The sequence below is a fragment of the Choloepus didactylus genome, chromosome 7 (genome assembly GCF_015220235.1).
Source record: "Choloepus didactylus isolate mChoDid1 chromosome 7, mChoDid1.pri, whole genome shotgun sequence".
Classification (NCBI taxonomy): Eukaryota; Metazoa; Chordata; class Mammalia; order Pilosa; family Megalonychidae; genus Choloepus; species Choloepus didactylus.
The window spans coordinates 93365550-93392208 of record NC_051313.1 but is presented as its reverse complement, the minus strand read 5'-3'; the positions used below and the strand labels follow the sequence as shown (position 1 = coordinate 93392208).

The 26659-nt window shown below is 36.0% G+C and overlaps 1 protein-coding gene across 3 annotated transcripts in view; it reads left to right on the top strand.

Annotated features, from left to right (window-relative positions):
• PRIM2 (DNA primase subunit 2) overlaps positions 1-26659 on the top strand; it is an 804531-nt gene that overhangs the window by 404604 nt on the left and 373268 nt on the right. The window contains exon 15 of one of the 3 annotated variants that reach the window (XM_037842554.1): positions 19834-19868. The exons of the other annotated variants lie outside the window; for them this stretch is intronic. Within the exon in view, the coding sequence (XP_037698482.1) occupies positions 19834-19853 (20 nt within the window). The 3' untranslated portion in view covers positions 19854-19868. Of the gene's footprint in view, positions 1-19833; positions 19869-26659 lie in introns of those variants that run through there. 3 annotated transcript variants of the gene reach the window in all.

The following is a 26659-nucleotide window of genomic DNA, read 5'->3' as shown; positions in this document are numbered from 1 at the left end:
TTGTTAGATATTTGCAGCCCTCATAGGGAGTTATAGAAATATTCTTTTTGTTTTTATTTACTATTTCCATTTCAGTAACCTGGGCTAAATAATTTAACTCTATTGTATTTCCTCCTTTTTCTAATAGTGGATATTACGTTATGCTGTTGATACTACCAATGTTTAGTCCAGAATCTATATAGAACTTGTATAGGGTGGACTTTTCGAACCAGGACAACTGGAAAACATACATCAGTAGCTCCTGAGAATGGATACAGGTGCCATGGAAATAAAGCTGGAGGTTGTAAGAAATGGTGTTTCAGCAAGAAGCATCTGAATTATTTCAGTAGGAGACCACCTGACAAGAAATTTGAATGCGTAAGAGCTGCATGAGTGTTTCATTGAGAACAAAGATGGGTCAAGATGAGTCCAAGCTTTGCATATGAATAATGCATACAAACCAAGTGTATGGGCCTCATTCATACCTTCATATTTTCATTTTGTCAGCAATCCTTTCTAACACTCCAATTATATGGTATAATTTTAGAAGAATTGAACATAACAGTCCAGCCTTGTACAATTAACTGTATTCAGCCTCAGTTCCAATTACTGATTGAATATTCTTTTAGCCAACAGCATAGGATAGATGTTTAGGCCTCATGGATCTGCTAATTTATGAATGCTAGCTCATGCAGATAAAAATCCTTGTGCAACACTCTGATGAAAGCTGGCTTTCATTTGGTTTACAAATAGGGTGAACATATAATTTATCATCCAAAGTAGGACAATTTTGAGAATAATCAGGAGTGCTATTAAGAATTAAATTAGGAGCTTAACATCCCCACACTCTCAGAAATTTTATTGAGAAATGAAATGGTTTTAAGTATTCATCATTCTTGATAAAGATTGTTACTTCTTGTATAATTTGTAACAGAGAATTGAATTCAACTGACATAAGTTTGAAAAAAATGTGATTTATTGTAGAAAAGACTGGGAAAGGGAATATCTGAGACCCATAAATAGATGGACAATGGGTGGGGGCATTTGCTTTAATTTTATCTTAAGTCTGAGCCTGTAAACCATATTGGAAGAAACATACCTGTTCTTTGCTATTAACACTACAGTGATTAAGAATGTATCATAGATTGGAGTGGGAGAGACATTCTTGAAAGACTGACTGACCATAGAAACTTCAGGGCTTTGTCAAGCAGCAAAGGAACGGTAAATAGGAGAAAAGAAAAGGTGGACTCAGGAAGAAGCAGTCAAGATGGCAATACAGAGATTAAAGAAACTGCTATTTCTCCCCTTTTTTCCCTTGAAGATACCATGTATTATAATAGTCCAGGAATATGAACAAGATTGCCTTGCCTGTATGTTCTGGAAGATTGGGAGATGATGCCCTTAGGAGAGGCCAAGGGGTTCCTTCAGCACAGTGGGTGAAATAAAAAACATCTACTGATTGGATTTTGATGGCAGGTGTAGTGTGAAATTGTTGATGTTATATTCCTTATGTGGCTTCCCCTGCTCATTATATTTATTTTTAATTAACTGCAGAAAAACATGCCTGTGGACAGGTAACAGATTAAGAATGGGGTGGGAAGTTAAGGGATGAGGTTAGACAGCAGGTTTCCACTCTAGCTGAATGTTAGAATCACCTGAATGTTAGAATCACAATACATTGTGAGTATTGATTAATTGCTCTGGGTGGGACCCAGATAACTATTTTTAAAAGCTTCTCAGATAATTCTAATGTGTAGCCAGACTTGAAAATCGCTGAGTTAAAGTATCTGACAACAGCAACGATCTATGAAATTAATCTACTGGGGGAATTAAGGGTGTTTTGCCTATATAGATTTACTTGAAAGTATGTAGTTAATTACTTTGGTTATTTAGGTACATGTCTGCTGGTAAGAAATTCTCTCAACCTTTATTAATCTGAACAAGACTTTATTTTACTTTTATTTTTAGAAGCTATTTTTACTGAGTATAGTATTCCAAGTTGACAGTTTTTCCTTGCATTACTTTGCTGGTGTCATTCCATTGCCTTCTGACTTGCATGGTCTCCAGCTAGAAGTCTGCTGTAATTATCATCTTTGTTCTTCTGTAAATAATGTCATTTTTTTTCCTGTAGCTACATTTAATATTTTCTTTTTATCACTTGGTTTCGGTAATTTCATTTCATTATGATGTGCCTTTGTATGTTTTTTTTTAATGTTTATTGTTCTTCAATTTTGAAACATTGGTCAATATGCAGTACAAGACTGTGATCCCTGAGAAAAGGGATCCTGGATCTTTTGCTTTATAACTTTCATCAAACTTTTGACCTCTATTTCTTCAATTTTTTTTCTGTCCTGCCTCTGACCCTTTTATGTTACTCCAATTACACATTTGTTAGACCACTTGATTATGTCCCACAGCTCACTGAGGCTCTGATTATTATTTTTTCAGTCTTTTTTCTCTCTGTGCTTCATTTTGGATTCTTTCTGTTGCTTTGTCTTCAAATTTTCTGTTCACTTCTGCTGCACTAATATGCTGTTAATCCCACCCAGTGTATTCTTCATTTTAGATAGTGTTTGTATGTTATGTATGAGTATGTGTTTGTGTGGGTGTTTAATCTTTAGAGGATCCATTTGGGCCTTTTCTAAAATATATTTTTTATTGTGAAATTTAACATATATACATAACAATGATAACTTTCAAAGTACAATTTAACAAGTAGTTAGAGAGCAAATTTCAAAGAGTGTTACAGGTTACAGTTCTACAATTTCAGTTATTTCCTTATTGTGAAATATAAGATGTATACAGAAAGGTGATAACTTTCAAAGTACAATTTAATGAGTAGCTATAGAGCAAGTTATGGATTACAGTTCCACCATTTCAGTTATTTTCTTCTAGCTATTGGAATACCCTAGCATCTAAGAAAAGAATATTTATATAAAGATTCAGTATTCATAATCCTTTGTTAAATCCTATCTTGTCTGTTGCTACCCCTTCCTCTGGTTTAATCACTTTCTTGATCTTCAGGGGTGCCTAGGCAGCAACCACCCTAACTTGTTCATATTGAAAAGGGGTATTGACAGAATGGGGAAGGGGGCTGCATCTGGTTGTTTTTCTTAAAGAGGCTGTTGCCTCTGGATTTGAGGACTTGTCTGGCATAGGAACACTCCAGGGGATTTAAGTTTCCGAGAGATAAACTTAGTGTGTGGAACTTTTACAGAATCTCAGATAGGGACCTAGGTATTTTGGGACTACTGTTCATTAGGACTTGGCGTATTGTGGCCATTTGAGATATCTAGCTGGAGTTTGCATAAGAGTAATCTCCAGGATAGTCTCTTGACTCTATTTGAAATCTCTTAGCCAATGTATCCTTATTTTGTTACTTTTCTTTTCCCCCTTTTGCTCAAGAGGGCATTTTCAAATGCTTGATTCCAGGGCCAGGCTTATTCCTGCGATAATTCACTCCTCTGGGAGTCATATCCCACATAGGGGGGTTAATGAATTTATTTGCTGTGTTGGGCTTAGAGAGGGAATGGCCACATCTATGCAACAAAAGTAGTTCTCTGGCATAATTATAGGAAGGCTTTGCCTCCCATTTGCAGCCCTAAGTTTCACAAGAGCAAGCCTCAAGATCAAGGGGTTGACTTACTAAGTAGGTGGTTCCTAATTTCACATAGCATATATTGTGTCCAAGATAAACAATAAGTTCTCACATTATCTTCACTTAGTTGTAAAATCATCATCACTCTCAATTTTAAGCAATTATCATGACACAAAATATCCCGGAGCTCTTATCAGCTACTACTTATTCATCTCTATTATTAGTGTAGTGCTGGTAAGATATTCCTATTAAATATGTTGTTAACTCTTTGTACCAGTGTCATACCTTAGAAGTGTATTATGCAGACACTTATTTATATTTGTAGTGCCACTGTGGGTTACATGACTCTAAGCAACCACTTTTGATCTTGTTTGTCTTCAATGCAGCACTGATACTTATAATCCCATTAATGAACCATCATCACCCCTGTCCACTCCTATATCTTTAAGTTCATTATCATGTCTGTACATGTTAGGTTATCATTCCCCCTTCACTAGCTTCTGTCTATCTCTAGGTCCCCTATACTCTACATTATAAGACAATGATTTTACATTGTTCAGGGAGTCCACATTAGTGGTAACATGCAATATCTCCTCTTTTGTGTCTGGCTTATTTCACTCAGCATTATGTCTTCAAGGTTCATCCATGTTGTCATATGTTTCAGGATCTTGTTTCTTCCTACTGCTGCATAGTACACCACCATATGTAACATCATGCCTTGTCTATCCACTCATCTGTTGAAGGACACTTGGATTGTTTCCATCTCTTGGTAATTGTGAACAATGCTGCCATGAATATTGGTGTGCAGATGTCTGTTCATGTCACTACTTTCAGATCTTCTGGATATATACTGAGAAATAAAATTGCTGGATTTAAGGTAACTTGTTATCTAGTTTTCTAAGGAACTGCCAAACTGTCTTCCACAGTGGCTGCACCATTATACATTCTCACCAGCAATGAATAAGAGTTCCAATTTCTCTACAAGCTCTCCAACATTTGTAGTTTCCTGTTTGTTTAATGGAAGCCATTCTTATCTATAGAAGAAAGTGTGTCTCTAGTATATTATTGTAGAAATGTGTATTGCCTTCTTCAGTTTTGCCTATGTTGTCTCATATATTTTGGAGCTCCTTGATTGGATGCATAAACATTTATGATTGCTATTTCTGCTTGGTGAATTGTCCCTTTTATTAGTATCCAGTGTCCTTCTTTGTCTCTTATTACATCTTCACATTTAAAGTCTATTTTGTCTAATATTAGTATTGCTACCCCTGCTTTCTTTTCTTTTTTTTTTTTTTATTAAATTCAGTTTTATTGACATATATTCCCTTACCGTGCAATCATCCATGGTATACAATCAACTGTTCACAGTATGATCATATAGTTATGCATTCATCACCACAATCTATTTCTGAACATTTTCCTTACATCAGAAAGAATCAGAATAAGAATAAAGAATAAAAGTAAAAAAAGAACACCCAAACCATTCCCCCCATCCCACCCTATTTGTCATTTAGTTTTTATCCCCATTTTTCTACTCATCCATCCATACAGTAGATAAAGGGAGTGTGATCCACAAGGTTTCCACAATCACACTGTCACCCCTTGTAATCTACATTGTTATACAATCATCTTCAGGAGTCCAGACTACTGGGTTGGAGTTTGGTAGTTTCAGGTATTTACTTCTAGCTATTAAAACCTAAGAGGTGTTATCTATATAGTGCATAAGAATGTCCACCAGAGTGACCTCTCGACTCCATTTGAAATCTCTCAGCCACTGAAACTATTTCATCTCATTTTGCATCTCCCTTTTGATCAGGAAGATATTCTCAATCCCCTGATGCCAGGTCCAGATTCATCCCCGGGAGTCATATCCTGTGTTGCCAGGGAGATTTACAACCCTGGGAGTCAGGTTCCATGTAGGGGGGAGGGCAGTGAGTTCACCTGCCAAAGTAGCTCAGTTAGAGAGAGAGAGGGCCACATCTGAGCAACAAAGAGGTACTTGGGGAGACTCTTAGGCACAATTATATGCAAGTTTAGCCTCTCCTTTGCAGTAATGAGCCCCACAAGAGCAAGTCCAATGATAGAGGCCTCAGCACATCAAACCGCCAGTCCCAATGTTTGTCACAACATCAACACCAGTCCAGGTGAGGAAGTCCAACACTTCTGTAGCTTCCCCCAGCTCCTCGGTGTGTGTGTGGGGGCTGTAAATATATTTTCTATTCTCTGCCCAAATTACTTTGGGATATGTCACTATTTCACTCTAACCTATACCAACCCACCATATCTCACTTCCTATTCAAAGCTCCATGCAATCGTGGTGTTTGAACAAACTGACTGTAGAGTTATGCTGTTTAGAAAATATAGATCCTGCACCAAATAGACATCTCTTCCCTTGGTCTCACATGGAAGTTGAAGTTTTAAAACACAGTCAGTTTCAACCTGTACGCTTTGGCCCAGTTTGCCCTAGTCTTAACCAGATCTGCTTCATTCATATCACTAACTGAAGTCTGGGCTCTTTTTCAGCTTTTTTAAACAGTTGCTGTTTGCACTAATACTGACATTCATATCTGCCGAACTCTAGCTCTCAGTTTCAGGTGTCTCAGAGATATGCATTGTTCCAGAGACCAATCAGGTCATACACTAAGGGATTAGCATCTCAAAGTTTAGAGATAGGCATTACAATTCAGGAATAGAGTTGACTGCTGTAAGAGCTTACAATCTAGGGACCACTACAATAATCAAGTCCATGTTAGGCTATGTTCTAAGATTCAATTCTGAGTTTGCACATTGTAGTTAGTCCATATTGGTGAGGCATTATAGTGCCTGCCTTTATTTCAGGTGTACTTCACTCAAATACTGTGTACAGGATCCATTCACCTCATTGTGTGTCTCACAGCTTCACTCCTTCTTGTAGTTGCTCAATATTCCATTGTATGCATACACCACAGTTCACCATTCTGTTCCTCAGTCTATGTACCCTTAGGTCACCTCCACCCATTGCAAATCATGATTGCTGCCTCCATGAACAACAGTTTGCAAATGTCCATTCATGTCTCTGCTCTCAGGTTTTCAAATGACATACCCCATAATGAGGTTGCAGGACCTTATGGTCCCCACATACTTAACTTTTTGTGGAACCACCACACTGACCTTCAGAAAGACTACACCATTCTACCTGTTCATCAACAGTAGATAGGTACATCACTCTCACCATGTTTTCTCCAACACTTTTACTCCTATATATATATTTTCTACAATTTTATAGTGTTATATTCACATACCATACATTCATCAATAGTGCACAGTTGTTCATGGTATCATCATAAAGTTGTACATTTATCACCGCAATCAGCACTTGAGCATATTGATTACTACAAGAGAAACTGTTTTTTTTTTTAGCAATAATAAAACAGATAATAAAAAGAAAAATAACATGTCATACAATACAATATAATAGTAAGGACAGAAAATAATACCACTACCAAGAATCCCATATTTCTCCCCTATATCCCCATCTCATTGTTACATTTAATGGAGGTATATTACAATGTTACTGTTGACCACAGACTCCAGTTTGCTTTGATTATGTTTTTTCCCAAATACCATCCCTTTTTCAACACTCTCCACGATTGACATTCATTTGCTCTCCCACATGCAAAAACATTTTAATATTTGTATATTTAGTAACAGTCATTGGGCACTCCAGTTTTTGCCAAGTTATACAGTTCCAGTCTTTATCACCTATCTACCTCTGGTGTCATACATTCTCCTATCCCATCTCTTTCAGCTTTACTCACAGACATCTTTGTTCAGTGTACTTACAATACTGTGCTACCATCACACAGTATTACACTATTTATTTCTGGATCTATAGAATCAATCCTGCTAAACATTCTGTAGTCCTTCAGCATCAAATGCCTGATCTCTACCCTCTTCCTATCTCCTGGTTGCCTGTGTTGTCAGCTTTTACCTCCCAAAGTTTGTTGATTAATGTCTGTTCATATTAGTGAGTCCATACAGAATCTGTCCTTTTGTTTTTGGCTAACTTCACTCAACATAATGTCCTCAAGGTTCATCCATGTTATTACATGATCCATGTATTTTTTCTGTCTTACAGCTGCATAATATTCCATCATGTGTATATACCACGGTTTGTTTATCCACTCGTCCTTTGATGGACATTTGGGCTGTTTCCATCTCTTGGCAATCATGAATAATGCTGCAATAAACATCAGTTTACAAATGTCTGTGTCTTAAGTTTCAGTTCTTCTGAGTATATACCTAGCAATGGAATAGCTGGGTCATATGGCAAATCTATAGTTACCTTCCTGAGGAACCTCCACACTGTTTTCCAGAGTGGTTGCACCATTCTACATTCCCACCAACAACAAATAAGTGTGCTGCTTTCTCCACATCCTCTCCAGCACTTGTCATTTTCTTTTTTTTGGATAATGGCCATTCTGGTAGGTATGAGATGATATCTCATTGTGGTTTTGATTTGCATTTCCTTAATAGCCAGTGAAGTTGAGCATTTTTTCATATGTTTTTGAGCCATTTGTATTTCCTCTTCAGGAAAATGTCTGTCCATGTCTTTTGTCCATTTTTTAATTGGATTGTTTGTCTTTCTGTTATTGAGATGTAGGATTCCTTTATATATTCGGGATATTAAACCCTTATCTGATATGTGGTTTCCAAATATCATCCCCCATTGTGTAGGTTGCCTTTTTACTTTTCTGACAAAGTCCTTTGATGTACAAAAGTGTTTAATTTTGAGGAGATCCCTTTAGTCTATTTGTTCGTCGGTTTCTCGCACTTTGGGTGTGAGGTCAAAGAAACCACCTCCTATCACAAGATCTTTAAGATATTGCCCTACATTTTCTTCTAAGAGTTTTATGGTCTTTGTGCTAATGTTTAGGTCTTTGATCCATTTCGAGTTAATTTTTGTATAAGGTGTGAGATAGGCATTGTCCTTCATTCCTTTGGAAATGGATATCCAGTTCTCAAAACACCATTTATTGAAGAGGCTGCTGTTTCCCAGTTGCTTTGGCTTGACTGCTTTATCAAAGATCAGTTGTCCATAGATGTGAGGGTCTACTTCTGAACACTCAATTTGATTCCATTGTTCAGTATATCTGTCCTTATGCCATTACCATGCTGTTTGAGCACTGTAGCTTTGTAATATGCTTCAAAGTCAGGTAGTGTGAGACCTCCCACTTCGTTACTCTTTCTCAAGATATTTTTGGCTATTCAGGGCACCTTGCCCTTCCAAATAAATTTGGTTATTGGTTTTTCTATTTCTGTGAAGTAAGTTGTTGGGATTTGAATTGGTATTGCATTGAATCTGTAAATCAGTTTAGGTAAAGTTGCCACCTTCACTATATTTAGTCTTCCAATCCATGAACATGGTATGTTCTTCCATTTTTTTTAGATCTTGTTCAATTTCTTTTAGCAGTTTCTTATGGTTTTCTGTGTAAAGATCTTTTGTATCCTTGGTTAAGTTTATTCCTAAATACTTGATTCTTTTGGTTGCTATTGTAAATGGGTTTTTTTTCTTGACTTCCTCCTCTTGTTGCACATTTCTTGTGTATAGGAACACTACAGATTTTTGCATGCTGATCTTGTAACCTACCACTTTGCTGTATTCATTGACTAGTTCTAGTAGCTTTGCTGTAGATTTTTCTGGATTTCCTACATATAGAATCATGTCATCTGCAAATAGTGAAAGTTTTACTTCTTCCTCTCCAATTTGGATGCCTTTTATTTCTTTTTCTTGCCTAATTGCTCTAGCTGGAAATTCCAGCACAATGTTGAATAACAGTGGTGATAGTGGGCATCCCTGTCTTGTTCCTGATGTTAGAGTAAAAGCTTTCAATCTCTCCCCATTGAGTATGATGTTAGCTGTGGGTTTTTCATATATTGCCTTTACCATATTGAAAAAGTTCCCTTCTATTCCTATCCTTTGAAGTGTTTTCATCAGGAAAGGATGTTGAATTTTATCAAATGCCTTTTCTGCATTGATTGAGATGATCATGTGGTTCTTCTGCTTTGATTTATTGATATGGTGTATTACATTAATTGATTTTCTTGTGTTGAACCAGCCTTGCATGCCTGGAATAAATCCTACCTGGTTGTGGTGTATAACTCTTTTAATGTGTTGCTGGATTTGATTTGCAAGTATTTTGTTGAGGATTTTTGTGTCTATATTCATTAAAGAAATTGGTCTATAATTTTTTTTTTTTTGTAGTATCTTTGTCTGATTTTGGTATTAGGGTGATGTTGGCTTCATAGAATGAGTTAGGTAGCTTTCCCTCCTCTTCATTTTTTTTTGAAGAGTTTGAGCAGGATTGGTACTAATTCTTTCTTGAATGCTTGGTAGAATTCACATGTGAAACCATCTGTTCCTGGCTTTTCCTTTTTGGCAGCTTTTTGATGACTGACTCAATCTCTTTCTTGTGATTGTTTGTTGAGGTCATCTATTTCCTCTTGAGTCAATGTTGGTTGTTTATGCTTTTCTAGGAAGTTGCTCATTTTGTCTAAGTTGTCTAGTTTATTAGCATATAGTTGTTCATAGTATCTTCTCATTATCTCCTTGATTTCTGCAGGGTTGGTAGTTATATTTCCTTTCCCATTTCTGATTGCATTTATTTGCATCCTCTCTCTCTTTTTTTTTGTTAGGCTAGCCAATGGTCCATCAATTTTATTGATTTTCTCAAAGAACCAACTTCTGGTTTTGTTGATTTTCTATTGTTTTCCTGTTCTCAATTGCATTTATTTCTGCTCTAATCTTTGTTATTTCTTCCCTTCTGCTTGCTGTGGGGTTAGTTTGCTGTTCTTTCTCTAATTCCTCCAGGTGAGCAGTTAAATCTTCAATTTTTGCTCTCTCTTCTCTTTTAATATAGGCATTTAGGGCAATAAATTTCCCTCTCATCACCGCCTTTGCTGCATCCCATAAGTTTTGATAAGTTGTGTTTTCATTGTCATTTGCCTCGAGGTATTTACTAATTTCTCTTGTAATTTCTTCCTTTACCCACTGTTTTTCTAAGAGGGTGTTGTTTAGCCTCCATATGTTTGTGAATTTTATGACCTTCTGCCTTTTATTTATTTCCAACTTCATTCCATTGTGGTCTAAGAAAGTGTTTTGTATAATATCAATATTTTAAATTTGTTGAGACTTGCTTTGTGACCCAACATGTGGTCTATCCTAGAAAATGTTCCATGAGCACTTGAGAAAAAAGTGTATCCTGCTGTTGGATGTAGTGTTCTATAAAAGTCTGTCAAGTCTAGTTCGTTTATCATACAATTCAACATCTCCATTTCTTTAGTGATCCTCTGTCTAGATGTTCTATCCATTGATAAGAGCAGTGTATTGAAGTCTCCAACATTATTGCAGAGGTGTCTACTTCTCCTTTCAGTGATCTCAGTGTCTGCCTCATGAATTTTGGGGCCTTCTGGCTTGGTGCATAAATATTTATGATTGTTATGTTTTCTTGATGAATTGACCTTTTTATTAATATATAGTGTCTTTCTTTGTCTCTTTTATTTGTTTTACTTTTGAAGTCTAATTTGTCTGATATTAATATAGCTACTCCCACTTTTTTCTGGTTGTTGTTTGTGTGAAATATATTTTTCCAACCTTTCACTTTCAGTCTATTTTTGTCTTTGTGTCTAAAGTGAGTTTCTTGTAGACAGCATATAGATGGGTCCTGTTTTTAATCCATTCTGCCAGTCTGTGTCTTTTTATTGGAGAGTTTAATCCATTTACGTTCAGTGTTATTACTGTAAGGGCAGTACTTTCTACTACCATTTTGTCTTTTGGAATTTATATGTCATATTTTATTTTTCATCTCTCTACTTTTACCTTTCTGATAATCTTCATTTCTGTACTCTTCTCCTACTCTCTCTCTCCTGTCTTTTCCTATCAGCCTGTAGCACTCCCTTTAGTATTTCTTGTAGTGCTGGTCTCTTATTCACAAACTCTCTCAGTGTCTGTTTGTCTGAAAATGTTTTAATCTCTCCCTCATTTTTGAAGGAAAGTTTTGCTGGATATAGAATTCTTGGTTGGCAGTTTTTCTTTTTCAGGATCATAAATATATTATGTCACTGTCTTCTTGCCTCCATGGTTTCTGTGGAGAAATCTGTACATAGTCTTATTGACCTTCCCTTGTATGTGATGGATTGCTTTTCTCTTGCTGCTTTCAGAATCCTCTCTTTGTCATTGACAGTGGACAATCTGATCAGTAAGTGTCTTGGAGTAGGTCTATTGGGATCTATTCTATTTGCGGTATGTTGTACTTCTTGAATCTCTAATTTTCTGTCTTTTATAAGAGTTGGGAAATTTTCAGTGGATATTTCTTCTATTACTCTTTCTGCCCCCTTTCCCCTCTCTTCTCCTTCTGGGATACCCATAACACTTATATTTGTGCATTTCATGTTGTCACTCAGATCCCTAAGACCCTGCTCATATTTTTCCATTTTTTTCACCATCTGTTCTTTTGTGTGTATGAATTCAAATGTATTGTCTTCCAGTTCACTGATCCTTTCTTCTGCCTGTTCAAATCTACTGTTGTGTCCCTCCATTGTGTTTTTCATCTCCTCCATTGTGGCCTTCATTCCCATGAGTGCTGCCATTTGTTTTTTTAAGTTTATGAATTCTTCTTTATGGTCATCCAGCTCTTTTGCTATATCTTCCTTCATTTCATTGAATTTATTTAGCATTAGTTTCCTCAACTCCTGTATCTCGGTTAAACTATTAGTTTGTTCCTTTGGCTTGTCCATATTTTCATGTTTCCTGGTATGGCTTGTTATCTTAAGTTGTCTAGGCATCTGATTTTCTTGATTAGTTTATTCTGGAGCTTGTTTTCTATCTTTTACCTAGGGGTTTTCCTGTTGGTTGTCTTTGTTCTCTGGCCTCTCCTATTCAGTTCAACTTATTCTAGACCTCTAACTTAGGTTCTATTTAGTTGATCAGAATTTTTCACCTCTTGTTTTTTCTGTTTCTTGCTCTGCCTCTATGTAGCCTTTTTTTAAGAGGGTATCCTCAGATATGGTCAATGCCTGACAGATTTTCCCAGTCTAGGGAGGCTTAGGTCTCATTGGGAGGGTATGGAGATTTTCTGAGAATGAGACTCTCCTATGAGGCCTTTAGAATTGGTGCTTTTCCTCTCCTGTCCAGCAGGTGGTGCTTGCCAGCCCGCAGTTCCCCCACCAGTGTAAGGATGTATGCAGACTTTAGTTCTCCTGGTGACTCTGAACCTGTCAGAGGCATGGCTGACTGAAGCTGAAATCTGAATTCCAGCCCCTGGGGTCTGAGTTCCCAGAAGGAGGACTGCCAGTTGAGCTGGGCCTCCGTCCACTCTCCCAGTCCTCAGAACTCCAGTTGTCTCTCAGGGGCACTATTCCCTTCTCCTCTCTCCTCTTTGGGGCATCTCCAGCTAGATTCTTAGTCAGCCTGAATTGCCAATTAAAGATGGGGTTGGAGACCTTCAGAAGTGAATCCAGAACTCAAAGACATTGTGGGTACTCTGTCTCCCCCCAAGCCCAGCCTAGTCCCTCAACCTGGGCTTTCTGATAGAAAATAACCAGATATGTTACTTTTAGATTTAAAAAAAATAGAAAAGAAAAACAAGAAAAAGAAAAAAGAAAAAAAAGGAGTCTCTTTTAAAAGTCTTTCCCCAGCCTGCAGATTTTATCAGTGCCAGAAAAGAGCATTTAAACATGTACTTTGGGCTATTGTCTGATAATTACTCTCCAACAGCTTCAATTCCACCCCTGTAGGGGGCTAGTGAAATGCAAAAAGATAAGGAATCAGTGAGAAGCCAGAAGGGAAAAATGTAGGGGAAAAAAATGGCTTTTTTGGGGCCTGGGAATGGGTGCCTGCTTTTATGTGCCCCTCCTTCTCGGATCCCAGCCCTTCTTTAGCACCCCCAGCTCCCAAAATTAGTTAATTAATTTGTTAATTAATTCTGCAGTTGAGGCTGGGTTGAGCACCCCTTCTTGCCCTCAGCAGATTGCTGTTTTTTTATTTTTTCCCCCCCTTTCAGGGTGCCAGCAGCAAGACAGTCTGTGAGGTCTGGGTGGGGAGGGGTGCCAGACCCCTGGTCCAGGGAACTTACAATGTTTGCTGCATTCTCAGCCTTTCCTCCAATTCCAAACTTGTGTCCGATGTGTGACTGGTTACTGGAGGCCCCAAAAACAGTTTCATATAGTTCTTGGGTAATTGCCAGCTGCTCTAAGAGAGAGATGAAATTCTGCACCTCACCACTCTGCCATCTTGCCCTGCTTTCTTTTGACTGTAGCTTGCATGGAATTTTTTTTTCCATCCTTTCACTTTCAATCTCTTTGTTTTGCTGAGTCAGAGATGAGTCTCTCATAAATAGCATATTGATACTTCATACTTTTTAATAAATTCTGCCAGTCCATACCTTTTAATTGGGGAGTTTAATCCATTCACATTCAATTTTATTACCATGAAGTGTGTTCTTTAGTGAACCATGTTATCTTTTGATTTTTATTTGTTAGATCTCTTCTCTCCCTCTTTCTCTATCTCTTTTTTCCCCTTTAATTTTCCTTTTCTAATACTCTTCAGTTCTGTGCCCTTTTCCAGACCTCTCTCTCCTTTCTTTTTTCTCAGCCTGTAGAACTTCCTTTGATATTTCCTGCAGAGCAGGTCTCTTGTTAACAAATTCTCTTAGCATTTGTTTGTGAAAATTTAAAACTCTCCCTCAATTTTGAAGGAGAGATTTGCTGGATAAAGAATTTTGGGCTAGCAATTTTTCTCTTTCACAGTCCTATATATGTCATACCACTGCTTCTTGCCTCCATGGTGTCTGCTGAGTAGTCAGTACCTAGTCTTATGTGGTTTCCCTTGTATGTGTTGGGTCACTTCTCTCTTGCTGCCTTCAGGAGTTTCTCCTCTTCAGCATTTAACAGTCTGATTAGTATATGTCTCAGAGTGGGTTTATTTGAATTTATTCTATTTGGAGTTTGGTGGCATCTTTGATTTGCATATTTATGTTGTTTAGAAGAGTTGGGAAGTTTTCCCTGACTATGTTTTCAAATAGTCTTCCTAGTCCTTTACTCTTCTCTTCACCTTCTGGGACACCAATTATTCTCATATGTGTGCACTTCATGTTGTCCATTGTTTCTCTAAGATACATTTCAAATTTTTCAATTTTTTCACCATTTGTTCTTTTGTGCATTCACATTCAATTGCCCTGTCTTTTAGTTCACTTACTCTTTCTTCTGCCTCTTCTAATACGCTATTGTGTGTCTCCAGTATATTTTTAGTTTGATCAACAGTATATTTTATTTCCATAAGATCTTCTATTTTAAAATTTACTCTTTCAAATTCTTCTTTATGCTCTTCTAGAGTCTTCTTGATGTCCTTTATGTCCTTAGCCAACTCACTGAAGTTGTTTTGGAGATTTGTGTGTACTTCTTTGATTAATTGCTCCAAGTTCTGTGTCTTCTCTGGCTTTTAAATTTTGTCTTTTGGGTTATCCATATCTTCTTGTTTCTTCATGTGCTTTATGTTTTTATGTCATTGGCCTCACCACATTTGCTTATCTTGATAAATTTATTTTGGGATATGCAGGATTAATTAAACATTTACTATAATTTGGCAGAGGTGCAGCTTGGTGGAGTGCACTTTCCCTGTCCTACCAGCAGACAGTGCTCTTGAGCCACCTCTTACTCTCAGGCCAGCTGTCCCCCAAGTTTGCCTGTGCTACTGGATTGCTCGCTGCTACTGGATTGACATTATTTCTAGGCCTATTCAGAGGACAGAACTAGGAAATACCTATTTATAAAAAGGAAATAAATATATGATCATATTGTATTTACAATTCTGTTCAGGATTACATAGTGTTTAGTTAACTTTTTAATGCTGTGATGAAGCTATTGATTCCTAATAACATTAATATTAACTCATTTGTTTAATCCCATAACATATGAATATAAGAGCTTCTAAGTAACAATATCAATATTGATGATATCAATATTATCACTAACAATAAGGTATGAAGTTTAATTTTTTTGCAGTTATTTTTGTCCTTAGAGTATATCCTACTAAAGGTATAGAATCAAAATACTATATCTAAGGTCTTTTAGAGTCATTCTTTTTTGTTTGCCCTTGCCATCAACTTGATATGCAATTAATTTGTTTCAATTTGTTTTCAATTTTTAGGGAAATTTTAAAGATACAATTTTGTCTTTTGATTATTGAAAACATTTGAATGATTCAGAAGTCAGAAGTATATATAAAAGAAGGCTCATTTGGAGAAGTGTTTCAGTTTGCTAAAGCTGCTGGAATGCAATATACCAGAAATGGACTGGCTTCTAGCAATGGGGATGTATTAGCTTTCAAGTTTACAATTCTAAGGCCATGAAAATATCCAAATTAAGGCATCAACAAGATGATGTCTTCTCTGAAGATAGGTTGCCAGCATCCAGGACATCTCTGTCACATGGGAAGGCACATGGCTGGTGTCTTATGGTCTTTCTCTCCCAGATTTCATTGCTTCCAGCTTCTGACTACAGTGGCTTCTTCTCTCTCTCTGCTTCTGTGTGTCTTCTCTTACCTTCTTTTGGGTTTTTCTCTATGAGTTTCTCTTAGTTTCTTCTGTTAGCTTCTGTGAGTGTCTTATCCTCTTATAAAAGACTCCAGTAGGAGGATTAAGACACACCTTGAATGAGGCGGTTCATGTCTCAATTGAAATAACCTAATAAAAAGATCCCACCCACAATAGGTCTTCACTTACAGGGATGGATTAAAAGAACGTAGCCTTTTCTGGGTACATAGCAGCTTCAAACCACCACAAGAAGTATTACTTCTATTCCTGTTCCCTTTACCGTCTTACCATCCTTATCCTCTAGGTACCAACCATCTTTATTATTTTAAAGTTTGTCCTTTTTATTGTTTTGTTTGACAAATACAAAAATTTTGTAAAAATGCAAGAGAACTTATAATATATGTGCTATTCTGCACACTGCTTTTAGCAATTAATGATATAGCCTGGAGATTCCTGCATGTCAGTATAGAGATCATCTTTATTCCTTTTATGCAACTGAATTGTCTTCCATTTGGCTATGAATCATATTTTATTCAGTCAATACCTTTTTAAAGGACCTTTGTATTATTTCCAATCTTTTGATATTGCAAATAATGCTGTAATAAATAATCTTTTGCAAAGCAATTTTGTATTTTTGTCAGTATTCTTGGGATAGATTCCTAGAAGAGCAGAGTTGCTGATTCAAACAGTAAATACCTACAGAAATTTGGCAAATTCCCTTCTATAGGGATTTTAGCATTTTCTATTCCCAAAAATAATGCATGAGAATGCCTGTTTTCTGACAGACTTTCTAATAGTGTCTATTGTCAATTGGGCATTTTTTTTTTTGCCAGTCTCACAGATGTGAAATAGTTTGCATTTTGCCTTTTAACTTTGCTTATTGTGTTATTTTTGCCATGCAAAAGTAACCTATTTTTACTTTGTCAAAATTATCAATTTTTATTTTATTGCTTCTGTATTTTGAGTCATGGCTAGGAAGCCTTCTTCCACTCCCAGGTGATAGAGGAATTTATGATATTTTATTCTCATACTATGGTTCTCTCACTTTCTCTCTTTCTTTCTCTCTTTTTATTTCCTTCCATTCCTCCATCATTAATTAATATACAATTATGTATATTTACATATTATGTATACAGTTAATATACATATTATGTATACAATTAATATACATAAATTAATATACAAGTAATTTGCAATTTATCCTGGTACATGTTGTGAAGTACAGCTCCAATGACTTAATTTTCCAAAAGATTGTTAATCAGTTTCCTTAAAACTATTTATAAAATTTAGTGAAGATTTTTTGATGGAATTTTTTTTTTCCTTGGTTTTTCTGTCACATGGCAATGAACATGGCCCTGGCTTCTATCTCTCCTTCTGACTTTCACTCTGCCTATAAAGGACTCCAGAAATCTGGATTAAGGCCCAACCTGATTCAGTGGGACCACACTTTAACTGAAGTTATATCTTGAGGAGAACTTATTTACATTGGGTTCACACCCACAGAATGTGGACCAAAGCCAAGAATATGTCCAGACTGGAGTACACAATTCAATCCACCACAATTTGTTTTTTTAAATTTATATTGATGAGTGAGATTGCCCTATAAATTTTGTTTTTATACTGTCCTTGATAGGTTTTTGTATCAAGGAGTTATAGAATGCACACATCTTTTCTATTCTTAAAAAGATTTTTATGTAAGAATAGAGTCAGGTATGTGATAAAAATCACCAGTAAAACCATCTGGTTGGAAATCTTCTGTGAAAAAGTTTTAAATAACTTTTAATTTTTAAAGCTATTTAAAACTTAGAGGACTATTCAGCTATTTTTTCTTATGTCAGCCTTGGTAAGTTGTAGTGTTTTCAAAGTTTTTCCTCAATTTCAGTATAAAATAGAGGTAAAGTACATGGAATGCAAATGCCTAGTGCACAGATTCAAATCCTGGATCCTAGCTGCATGACCTTGGAGAAGTTATTCAGCTCTCTGCCTCAGTTTTCTCATCAATAAAATGGGCATAATAATAGAAATTGGCATTAAAAATAATGCTGACCTTATGGAGATGTCATGAGGATTGTGCTGGTTTGGAACTGTTATTAACCCCATGAAATGCCATGTTCTTTTTTTTTTTTTTTTTAATCTTCATTTTATTGAGATATATTCACATACCACGCAGTCATACAAAACAAATAGTACATTTGATTGTTCACAGTACCATTACATAGTTGTACATTCATCACCTAAATCAATCCCTGACACCTTCATTAGCACATCCACAAAAATAACAAGAATAATAATTAAAGTGAAAAAGAGCAATTGAAGTAAAAAAGAACACTGGGTACCTTTGTCTGTTTGTTTCCTTCTCCTATTTTTCTACTCATCCATCCATAAACTAGACAAAGTGGAGTGTGGTCCTTATGGCTTTCCCAATCCCATTGTCACCCCTCATAAGCTACATTTTTATACAATTGTCTTCGAGATTCATGGGTTCTGGGTTGTAGTTTGATAGTTTCAGGTATCTACCACCAGCTACCCCAATTCTTTAGAACCTAAAAAGGGTTGTCTAAATTGTGAATTTTTGTTTGTCTAAAAAAAATATTTTCCCCTCATTTTCTGAGAGAAATTTTTGTTGTATAAGCAATTCTAGAATGATAGTTAATTTTTTCCCAGCAGTTTTGGAGATATTATTCTAATGTCTTATGGCTTCCACTTTTGCTGTTGAAAAGTCTGTTGTCAGCAGTAGTTACTCCTTTAAAGGATGTCTATTTTTTTCTTTCTGGATGCTTTTAAGATCTTCTCTTTATGGTTTTTTTGTTTGTCCTTGTTGCTTATTAGTTTTTCTTAGATATTATTATACAAGTTGCCTTTCCTATATCTTTGAATTTACATGCTTCAATTCTGGACAGTTTTCAACTGTGCTCTTTATATATATTAACTCTCTTCTATTCTCTCCTTTTGAACACCTGTTAAATATAAATTAAGTTTTCTCATTTTATATGCCACTTTTCTCCATACTGTACTCTTCAGGCCTATCTTCCAGTTTACTAAGTCTCTCTTCAGCTGTATCCAATTTCTTTTTTATTATATCTGCTGGCTCTTTAATTTTAACTGTTGTAGTTATAATCATTTCTCTATTTGAATTTTTTTGTCTAATCATTCTATTTGTTGCTTGTGTTGACTCTCATTTCTTTGCGCATTTTTATGTTGAGTTTAAGCCCATGTTGACTAGGCATTTATGTGTGGAAATCTTGCATGGTCTAGGTTGAGGATTTGCTTTTGCTTCTGCCAGACAGCCCAGGGGTTTTGTAGGCCTGAGGCCACTTCAATTTCTCATTTTAAGTTTTCTTGGACCATGAAGTTATTGTTCTAACACCAAATCAATATGAAGTTTTGCTATGGTAATGAATTCTTAGTTTTCATTTCCCTCTTGGTTGGCCCCTGGGAATTTTCTTTACTTTCTTAAAACTTCATCTAGGTATTAATAAGGATTTTTTTTATGTGTTATCTATTATTTTGAGTATTTTGTATTAGGAATTTATTTCTGGATGCTTAATTCACCTTGTTTCCAGAAACAGAAATTTTATGGATAAGTTTGTCCACATGTTTGAAGTTATGTTTTTCAGTCAATGTCCAGAGTAAATCAGCAAGACAATGTCTTTAGCATGTTTTTACTTCTCTCATTTTCCTCCTTAGCCTATGTAAGACCTTGGTAATTCTTATGCATGCTGAAGTTTGAGAAGCAGATGTATAAATGATCAAAAGGTAGGTGGTGAAATCTCCAAGATTGCTGTTATCCCCCAGGTCAATGAATGCCAAGAAATATACAGAAAGACAGGAATGAGTAGTTATGAGTCAATGCAGATAAATAGAACAATCACAAATGAATTTGAATACCAAAGAGAATTATAAAATAGTTATCCAACTCCACTGTATAAAAATAAAAGATTGTAGTTATTATCCAAGAACAAGAATTGTTATAGAATGTTCCCTGAGGACATAAGATCAACGTATGCCTAAAGAGTAAAAATACCTGACATTGTTATAAAGGAAACTAGAAACTAAACAGAAAACATTCTGTCACTCTATCATGATATTTTTGACTGAAATCTGGAAGACCATGGTCAATTCTGAATCATCTCGAGAAAGATATAGTAGATTAGGATACAATTACCAAAGATGTGTTTTTAGCTTTCAGTAATAATATCTGTCATATAAAGGATGATTAGGAAACTTCACTCTAGGAAGTTAAAACTGAAATAGGACATGACAAAAATCTATAAATTAAACGAAAGATAAGGTTGACACATAATCTCATCAAACTGTGAAGGAATAGTGTGGCAGTCTCTAAAACTTGAGGGAAGATCATTTAGGCAAATGGAGGGAAGTATTTGTAGAAGTTGTATGGAGCTTAATAAATGGTGCCAGTTGTAAATCTAAATGAATTCAAGAATTATTTGAAGAAGTTTATGAATGACATAGCCACAGGTGACTAGAAAAAGAAGCTGGAATATGAATATGAATGTGAATATGAAAATATGAACACACACACACACACTCCCACAGCAAGTAGCTTGTTACCATCCATTGCAACAGAATACTGGATTGGACTGTTCAGTTTGGCAATTTCCATAGTTTGACCTTGAAGTGAAAGAAAGAAAAAAAGTATTTTAGAGTAGGTGTTAAGAAAAACCACCCTGTAGTTTTGTGACTTAAGTTATTTCTTGAAGAATCATTGAGACAAGGCTAGAGAATGAAGGGGACAAGATATTTCAAGACAAGTAGCAGACAGTGAGGGAAAAAGCAGGAAGACTGAAATTAGCACCTCTTATCTGAGTTATAAGCCCTTGTTCCTGCATGACTTACTGAGTTGCAACCTTCCTGGGAACTGGTATAGCATAGGGGTTAAACTCATAGTTTTTCTGGTTTCTATTTCCAATAGAAATATATTGTAAGCTATATCTGTAGTTTAAAATTTTCTAATAGCCACTGTTCTGGTTTGCAATTGCTGCCTTTTTGCAAAATACCAGAAATGGATTGGCTTTTATAAAGGGGGTTTATTTGGTTACAAAGTTACAGTCTTAAGGCCATAAAGTGTCCAAGGTAAGGCATAAACCATAGGGTACCTTCATTGGAGAAAGGCCATTGGCATCAGGAAAACCTCTGTTAGCTGGAAAGGCACATGGCTGGTGTCTGCTTGCTCCCAGGTTGTGTTTCAAAACAGTGTTCTCCAAAATGTTGCTCTTGGGGTGTTTTGTCCTCTCTTAGCTGCAGCTGCTCTTCAAAATGTCACTCTCAGTTGCTCTGAGGTCCTTCTGTCTGTGAACTCCTTTATACAACTCCAGTGATCCAATTAACACCCATCCTGCATGGGCAGGTAACATCTCCATGGAAATTATCCAGTCAGACATTTCACTCACAGTTGATTGAGTCACATCTCCATGGAAACACTCAATCAAAGGATTCCAATCTAATCAACACTAATACATCTGCCCCCACAAGATTGCATTAAAGAATAAGGATTTTGGTGGGACATAATATATCCAAATTAGCACAGACGCATTAAAAAAAGTAAAAAGAAATAGATGAAATTAACTTTAATAATATATTTTTATTTAACTTAATATATCTAAAATATTATAATTTCCCCAAGTACTCAAATTTAAAAATTACCAATGACCTATTTTACATTGCTTTTTCACACTAGGTCTTCAGAATGTGATGTGTATTTTACACTTACAGCCCATGTCAATTTGCAAGCTAAATTTTAATCAGAAATACTTAGTCTGTATTTAGACTTCATAAAATTTGCAGTTGAAAAAGTATGTTCACATACCCAAGTTGTTGCAAAGAAACTTAAAGGTTTTCCAATAATTGAATGTACTAAGTATTGATTTTAAAAATGAAATTTAAACTAATTAAAATTAAACAAAATAAAACATTTAATTTCTCAGCTGTATTAACCACATTTCAAATGCTCAGTAGCTACATGAGGCTATTGAACAGTACAGTCCCATAGTCTGAAAAAATCTGCCTGGATCTATCACTTTCTAGCTATTTGGGCATGTTATTTGATCTTATTTGTAAAACGGGTCTAATAACAGTGTTCAGTTCAAAGGATTATTGTGGGAGTTAAATCAGGTAATCCATGTAATGCACATGATGCAGTGCCCCAGCACACAGTACATGATCATTGTTGATTATTGTTTTCACAATTAGGAATCTAGGGATGGGAATTAGGCCGGAGTTGGGAAGAATAGCAAAATCTGTCTTGTGAAAACCTTGGCTTTGAGGTGAAGAAAGGAGATAAAAATGAAGACTTGAATTAACATTCAGATGAAAGGTTTAGGTCTAGAGAAAGCACGGAGAATAAAATTTCATGGATGTTCTTTCTACTACTACAGAAGTTATCATACTCTTTTCTCTCTTTTCTACCAGACTCGGAACTATTTGATATCTCCTAGGTAAGGCTAGTGCAACTAAGCAACTGAATTTTTAATTTTATTTGATTTTAAGTGCCTGTACACAGGACACATTTAAGAAATGAGTGTTGAATGAACAAATTGAACCACCAAGGGACTAAGTATAACAAAAGAAAAGAGTATTGAATGATTAAATATTTTATAGGACTTTGATCAATTACTACCTGATGATATGCTTTTTAAATAATGACATAGTTCAAATTAACACTTTGGCACATGCCTTTTGAAATGAATTAAAAGCTTCAATTTTGTGCTAGAAGTTTAGTGGAACAGAGGTGCTCTGAGATGTTGAAAATAAAATCCTTCATTCTCAAAAGGACACTGTTTTTATTCACATGAATACAATCTTTATTATTATTATTATTATTATTATTATTATTATTATTATTATTTGCATTTGCATTTTTAAGCCAATCTCTATGTTTCAATCTCTGTTCTGGGAGTTTGAAGACTAGGAAAGTCATAGGAAAGGTGCAAAAGAAATTACCCGGCACTCTTCCCTCCAAGCAACTCTTCCTCTCTCAACAGGTACGCGTCAGAGAATCCCATTACTCGACAACAAGGAAGCAGTCTAGTTAGCCTGACGTTGCTTCCCCATTTGGTAACTTTTCTATTGCATTCTTCAGGCTATCTAGTTTGACACCTTGGAACGGCTGCCACATCCTCTCTTGCACTCTGTAAACAAGGCTGTCACTCACAGCACATTCCTCAAACTTCCACTAGGGAATGGAGGTTAATGACTTTGGAAATAGAAAACAGAACAACCATCAAAAGGACATTTAATACCAGGAGAATTATAGAAGAATAATTGAATCAAATAAAATAAGAATATAAATAGACCATATTTAACTGCATTTGTTAAAAGGTTTCATATCAGTTGAAGTTTTGTGTTACCTGGGAGGAGTAATAAAAAGAAATAAAATAGATTGAAAATAGTTACCCTTGAGAAGCTATTTCTGCCTTTTTGGCAGGAATCCCCTGTGACTTCTGATGCCCATATACTGTGTCTCTTTCCTGCTTTCTTTTCAACTTCAATTCTGCTTTACAAATAAGACTTCTGGTCGTCTTTTTTTCCCCTTATAGTGTCTTTGAGTTATCATTTAGTTTAGTAGTTAAAGAAAAGTGACAAGCCTCTGGATCTGGGGAAATGCTAGCATTTTTAGGCTTCTGATAGGTGGCCTTTTAAGGTCAAGTTCTCGAAGAGGAATCAAGAGCTTTTCAAAAAAATTTTTTTTTTGCCCATTCCCTGTTCAGTCTGACTCAGAACATATTGGAAACAGGAATTAGAAGAGTAGTTAAAGACTTTTAAGAAAGAAACACAACCACATACACAGACTTGCAGCTGGTGGAAATGTAAATGGGAGTGATTTTGCACCACTGTGTTCAATACATTTCTTAAATATAAGGTATACTGATGATATATGTACTTTTTGCAAAAGAATGCCCATTGGCTTATAAAGGTCCTTTGATTTTTTTTTTTTTTTTTTAACTTTCCCTTCTTTTTTGAAATCAACTGTATGAAAAAAAAAGTTAAAAAGAAAACAAACATACAATAAAAGAACATTTCAAAGAGACCATAGCAAGGGAGTAAGAAAAAGACAACTAACCTAAGATAACTGCTTAACTTCCAACATGTTCCTACTTTACCCCAAGAAAGTTACATACTATAGCAACATTTCAGTGAACTTGTTCCTACTACATCCATCAGAAATTAACAGACCATAGTCATTTCTGGGCATCCCCAGAACGTTAAATAGCTTATCTGTTCTTCTTGGATTATTGTTCCCCCTTCCTTAATTGCTCTCTACTGCTAGTTCCCCTACATTCTACATTATAAACCATTTGTTTTACATTTTTCAAAGTTCACATTAGTGGTAGCATATAATATTTCTCTTTTTGTGCCTGGCTTATTTCGCTCAGCATTATGTCTTCAAGGTTCATCCATGTTGTCATATGTTTCACCAGATCGTTCCTTCTTACTGCCGCGTAGTATTCCATCGTGTGTATATACCACATTTTATTTATCCACTCATCTGTTGATGGACATTTGGGTTGTTTCCATCTCTTGGCAATTGTGAATAATGCTGCTATGAACATTGGCGTGCAGATATCTGTTCGTGTCACTGCTTTCCGATCTTCCGGGTATATCCCGAGAAGTGCAATCGCTGGATCGAATGGTAGCTCTATCTCTAGTTTTCTAAGGAACTGCCAGACTGACTTCCAGAGTGGCTGAACCATTATACAGTCCCACCAACAATGAATAAGAGTTCCAATTTCTCCACATCCCCTCCAGCATTTGTAGTTTCCTGTTTGTTTAATGGCAGCCATTCTAACCGGTGTTAGATGGTATCTCATTGTGGTCTTAATTTGCATCTCTCTAATAGCTAGTGAAGCTGAACATTTTTTCATGTGTTTCTTGGCCATTTGTATTTCCTCTTCAGAGAACTGTCTTTTCATATCTTTTGCCCATTTTATAATTGGGCTGTCTGTACTATTGTCATTGAGTTGTAGGATTTCCTTGTATATGCAAGATATCAGTCTTTTGTCAGATACATGGTTTCCAAAAATTTTTTCCCATTGAGTTGGCTGCCTCTTTACCTTTTTGAGAAATTCCTTTGAGGTGCAGAAACTTCTAAGCTTGAGGAGTTCCCATTTATCTATTTTCTCTTTTGTTGCTTGTGCTTTGGGTGTAAAGTCTAGGAAGTGGCCTCCTAATACAAGGTCTTGAAGATGTTTTCCTACATTATCTTCTAGGAGTTTTATGGTACTTTCTTTTATATTGAGATCTTTGGTCCATTTTGAGTTAATTTTTGTGTAGGGGGTGAGGTAGGGGTCCTCTTTCATTCTTTTGGATATGGATATCCAACTCTCCCAGCCCCATTTGTTGAAAAGACCATTATGGCTCAGTTCGGTGACTTTGGGGGCCTTATCAAAGATCAGTCGGCCATAGATCTGAGGGTCTATCTCTGAATTCTCAATTCGATTCCATTGATCTATATGTCTATCTTTGTGCCAGTACCATGCTGTTTTGGCAACTGTGGCTTTATAATAAGCTTCAAAGTCAGGGAGTGTAAGTCCTCCCACTTCGTTTTTCTTTTTTAGAGTGTCTTTAGCAATTCGAGGCATCTTCCCTTTCCAAATAAATTTGATAACTAGCTTTTCCAAGTCTGCAAAGTAGGTTGTTGGAATTTTGATTGGGATTGCATTGAATCTGTAGATGAGTTTGGGTAGAATTGACATCTTAATGACATTTAGCCTTCCTATCCATGAACATGGAATATTTTTCCATCTTTTAAGGTCCCCTTCTATTTCTTTTAGTAGAGTTATGTAGTTTTCTTTGTATAGGTCTTTTACATCTTTGGTTAAGTTTATTCCTAGGTACTTGATTTTTTTAGTTGCTATTGAAAATGGTATCTTTTTCTTGAGTGTCTCTTCAGTTTGTTCATTTCTAGCATATAGAAACATTACTGACTTATGTGCATTAATCTTGTATCCCGCTACTTTGCTAAATTTGTTTATTAGCTCTAGTAGGTGTATCGTTGATTTCTCAGGGTTTTCTAGATATAAGATCATATCATCTGCAAACAATGACAGTTTTACTTCTTCTTTTCCAATTTGGATGCCTTTTATTTCTTTGTCTTGCCGGATTGCCCTGGCTAGCACTTCCAGCACAATGTTGAATAACAGTGGTGACAGCGGGCATCCTTGTCTTGTTCCTGATCTTAGAGGGAAGGCTTTCAGTCTCTCACCATTGAGTACTATGCTGGCTGTGGGTTTTTCATATATGCTCTTTATCATGTTGAGGAAGTTTCCTTCAATTCCTACCTTTTGAAGTGTTTTTATCAAAAAGGGATGTTGGATTTTGTCAAATGCTTTTTCAGCATCTATTGAGATGATCAATTGATTTTTCCCTTTCGAGTTTTTAATGTGTTGTAATACATTGATTGTTTTTCTTATGTTGAACCATCCTTGCATGCCTGGAATGAACCCCACTTGGTCATGGTGTATGATTTTTTTGATGTGTCTTTGGATTCGATTTG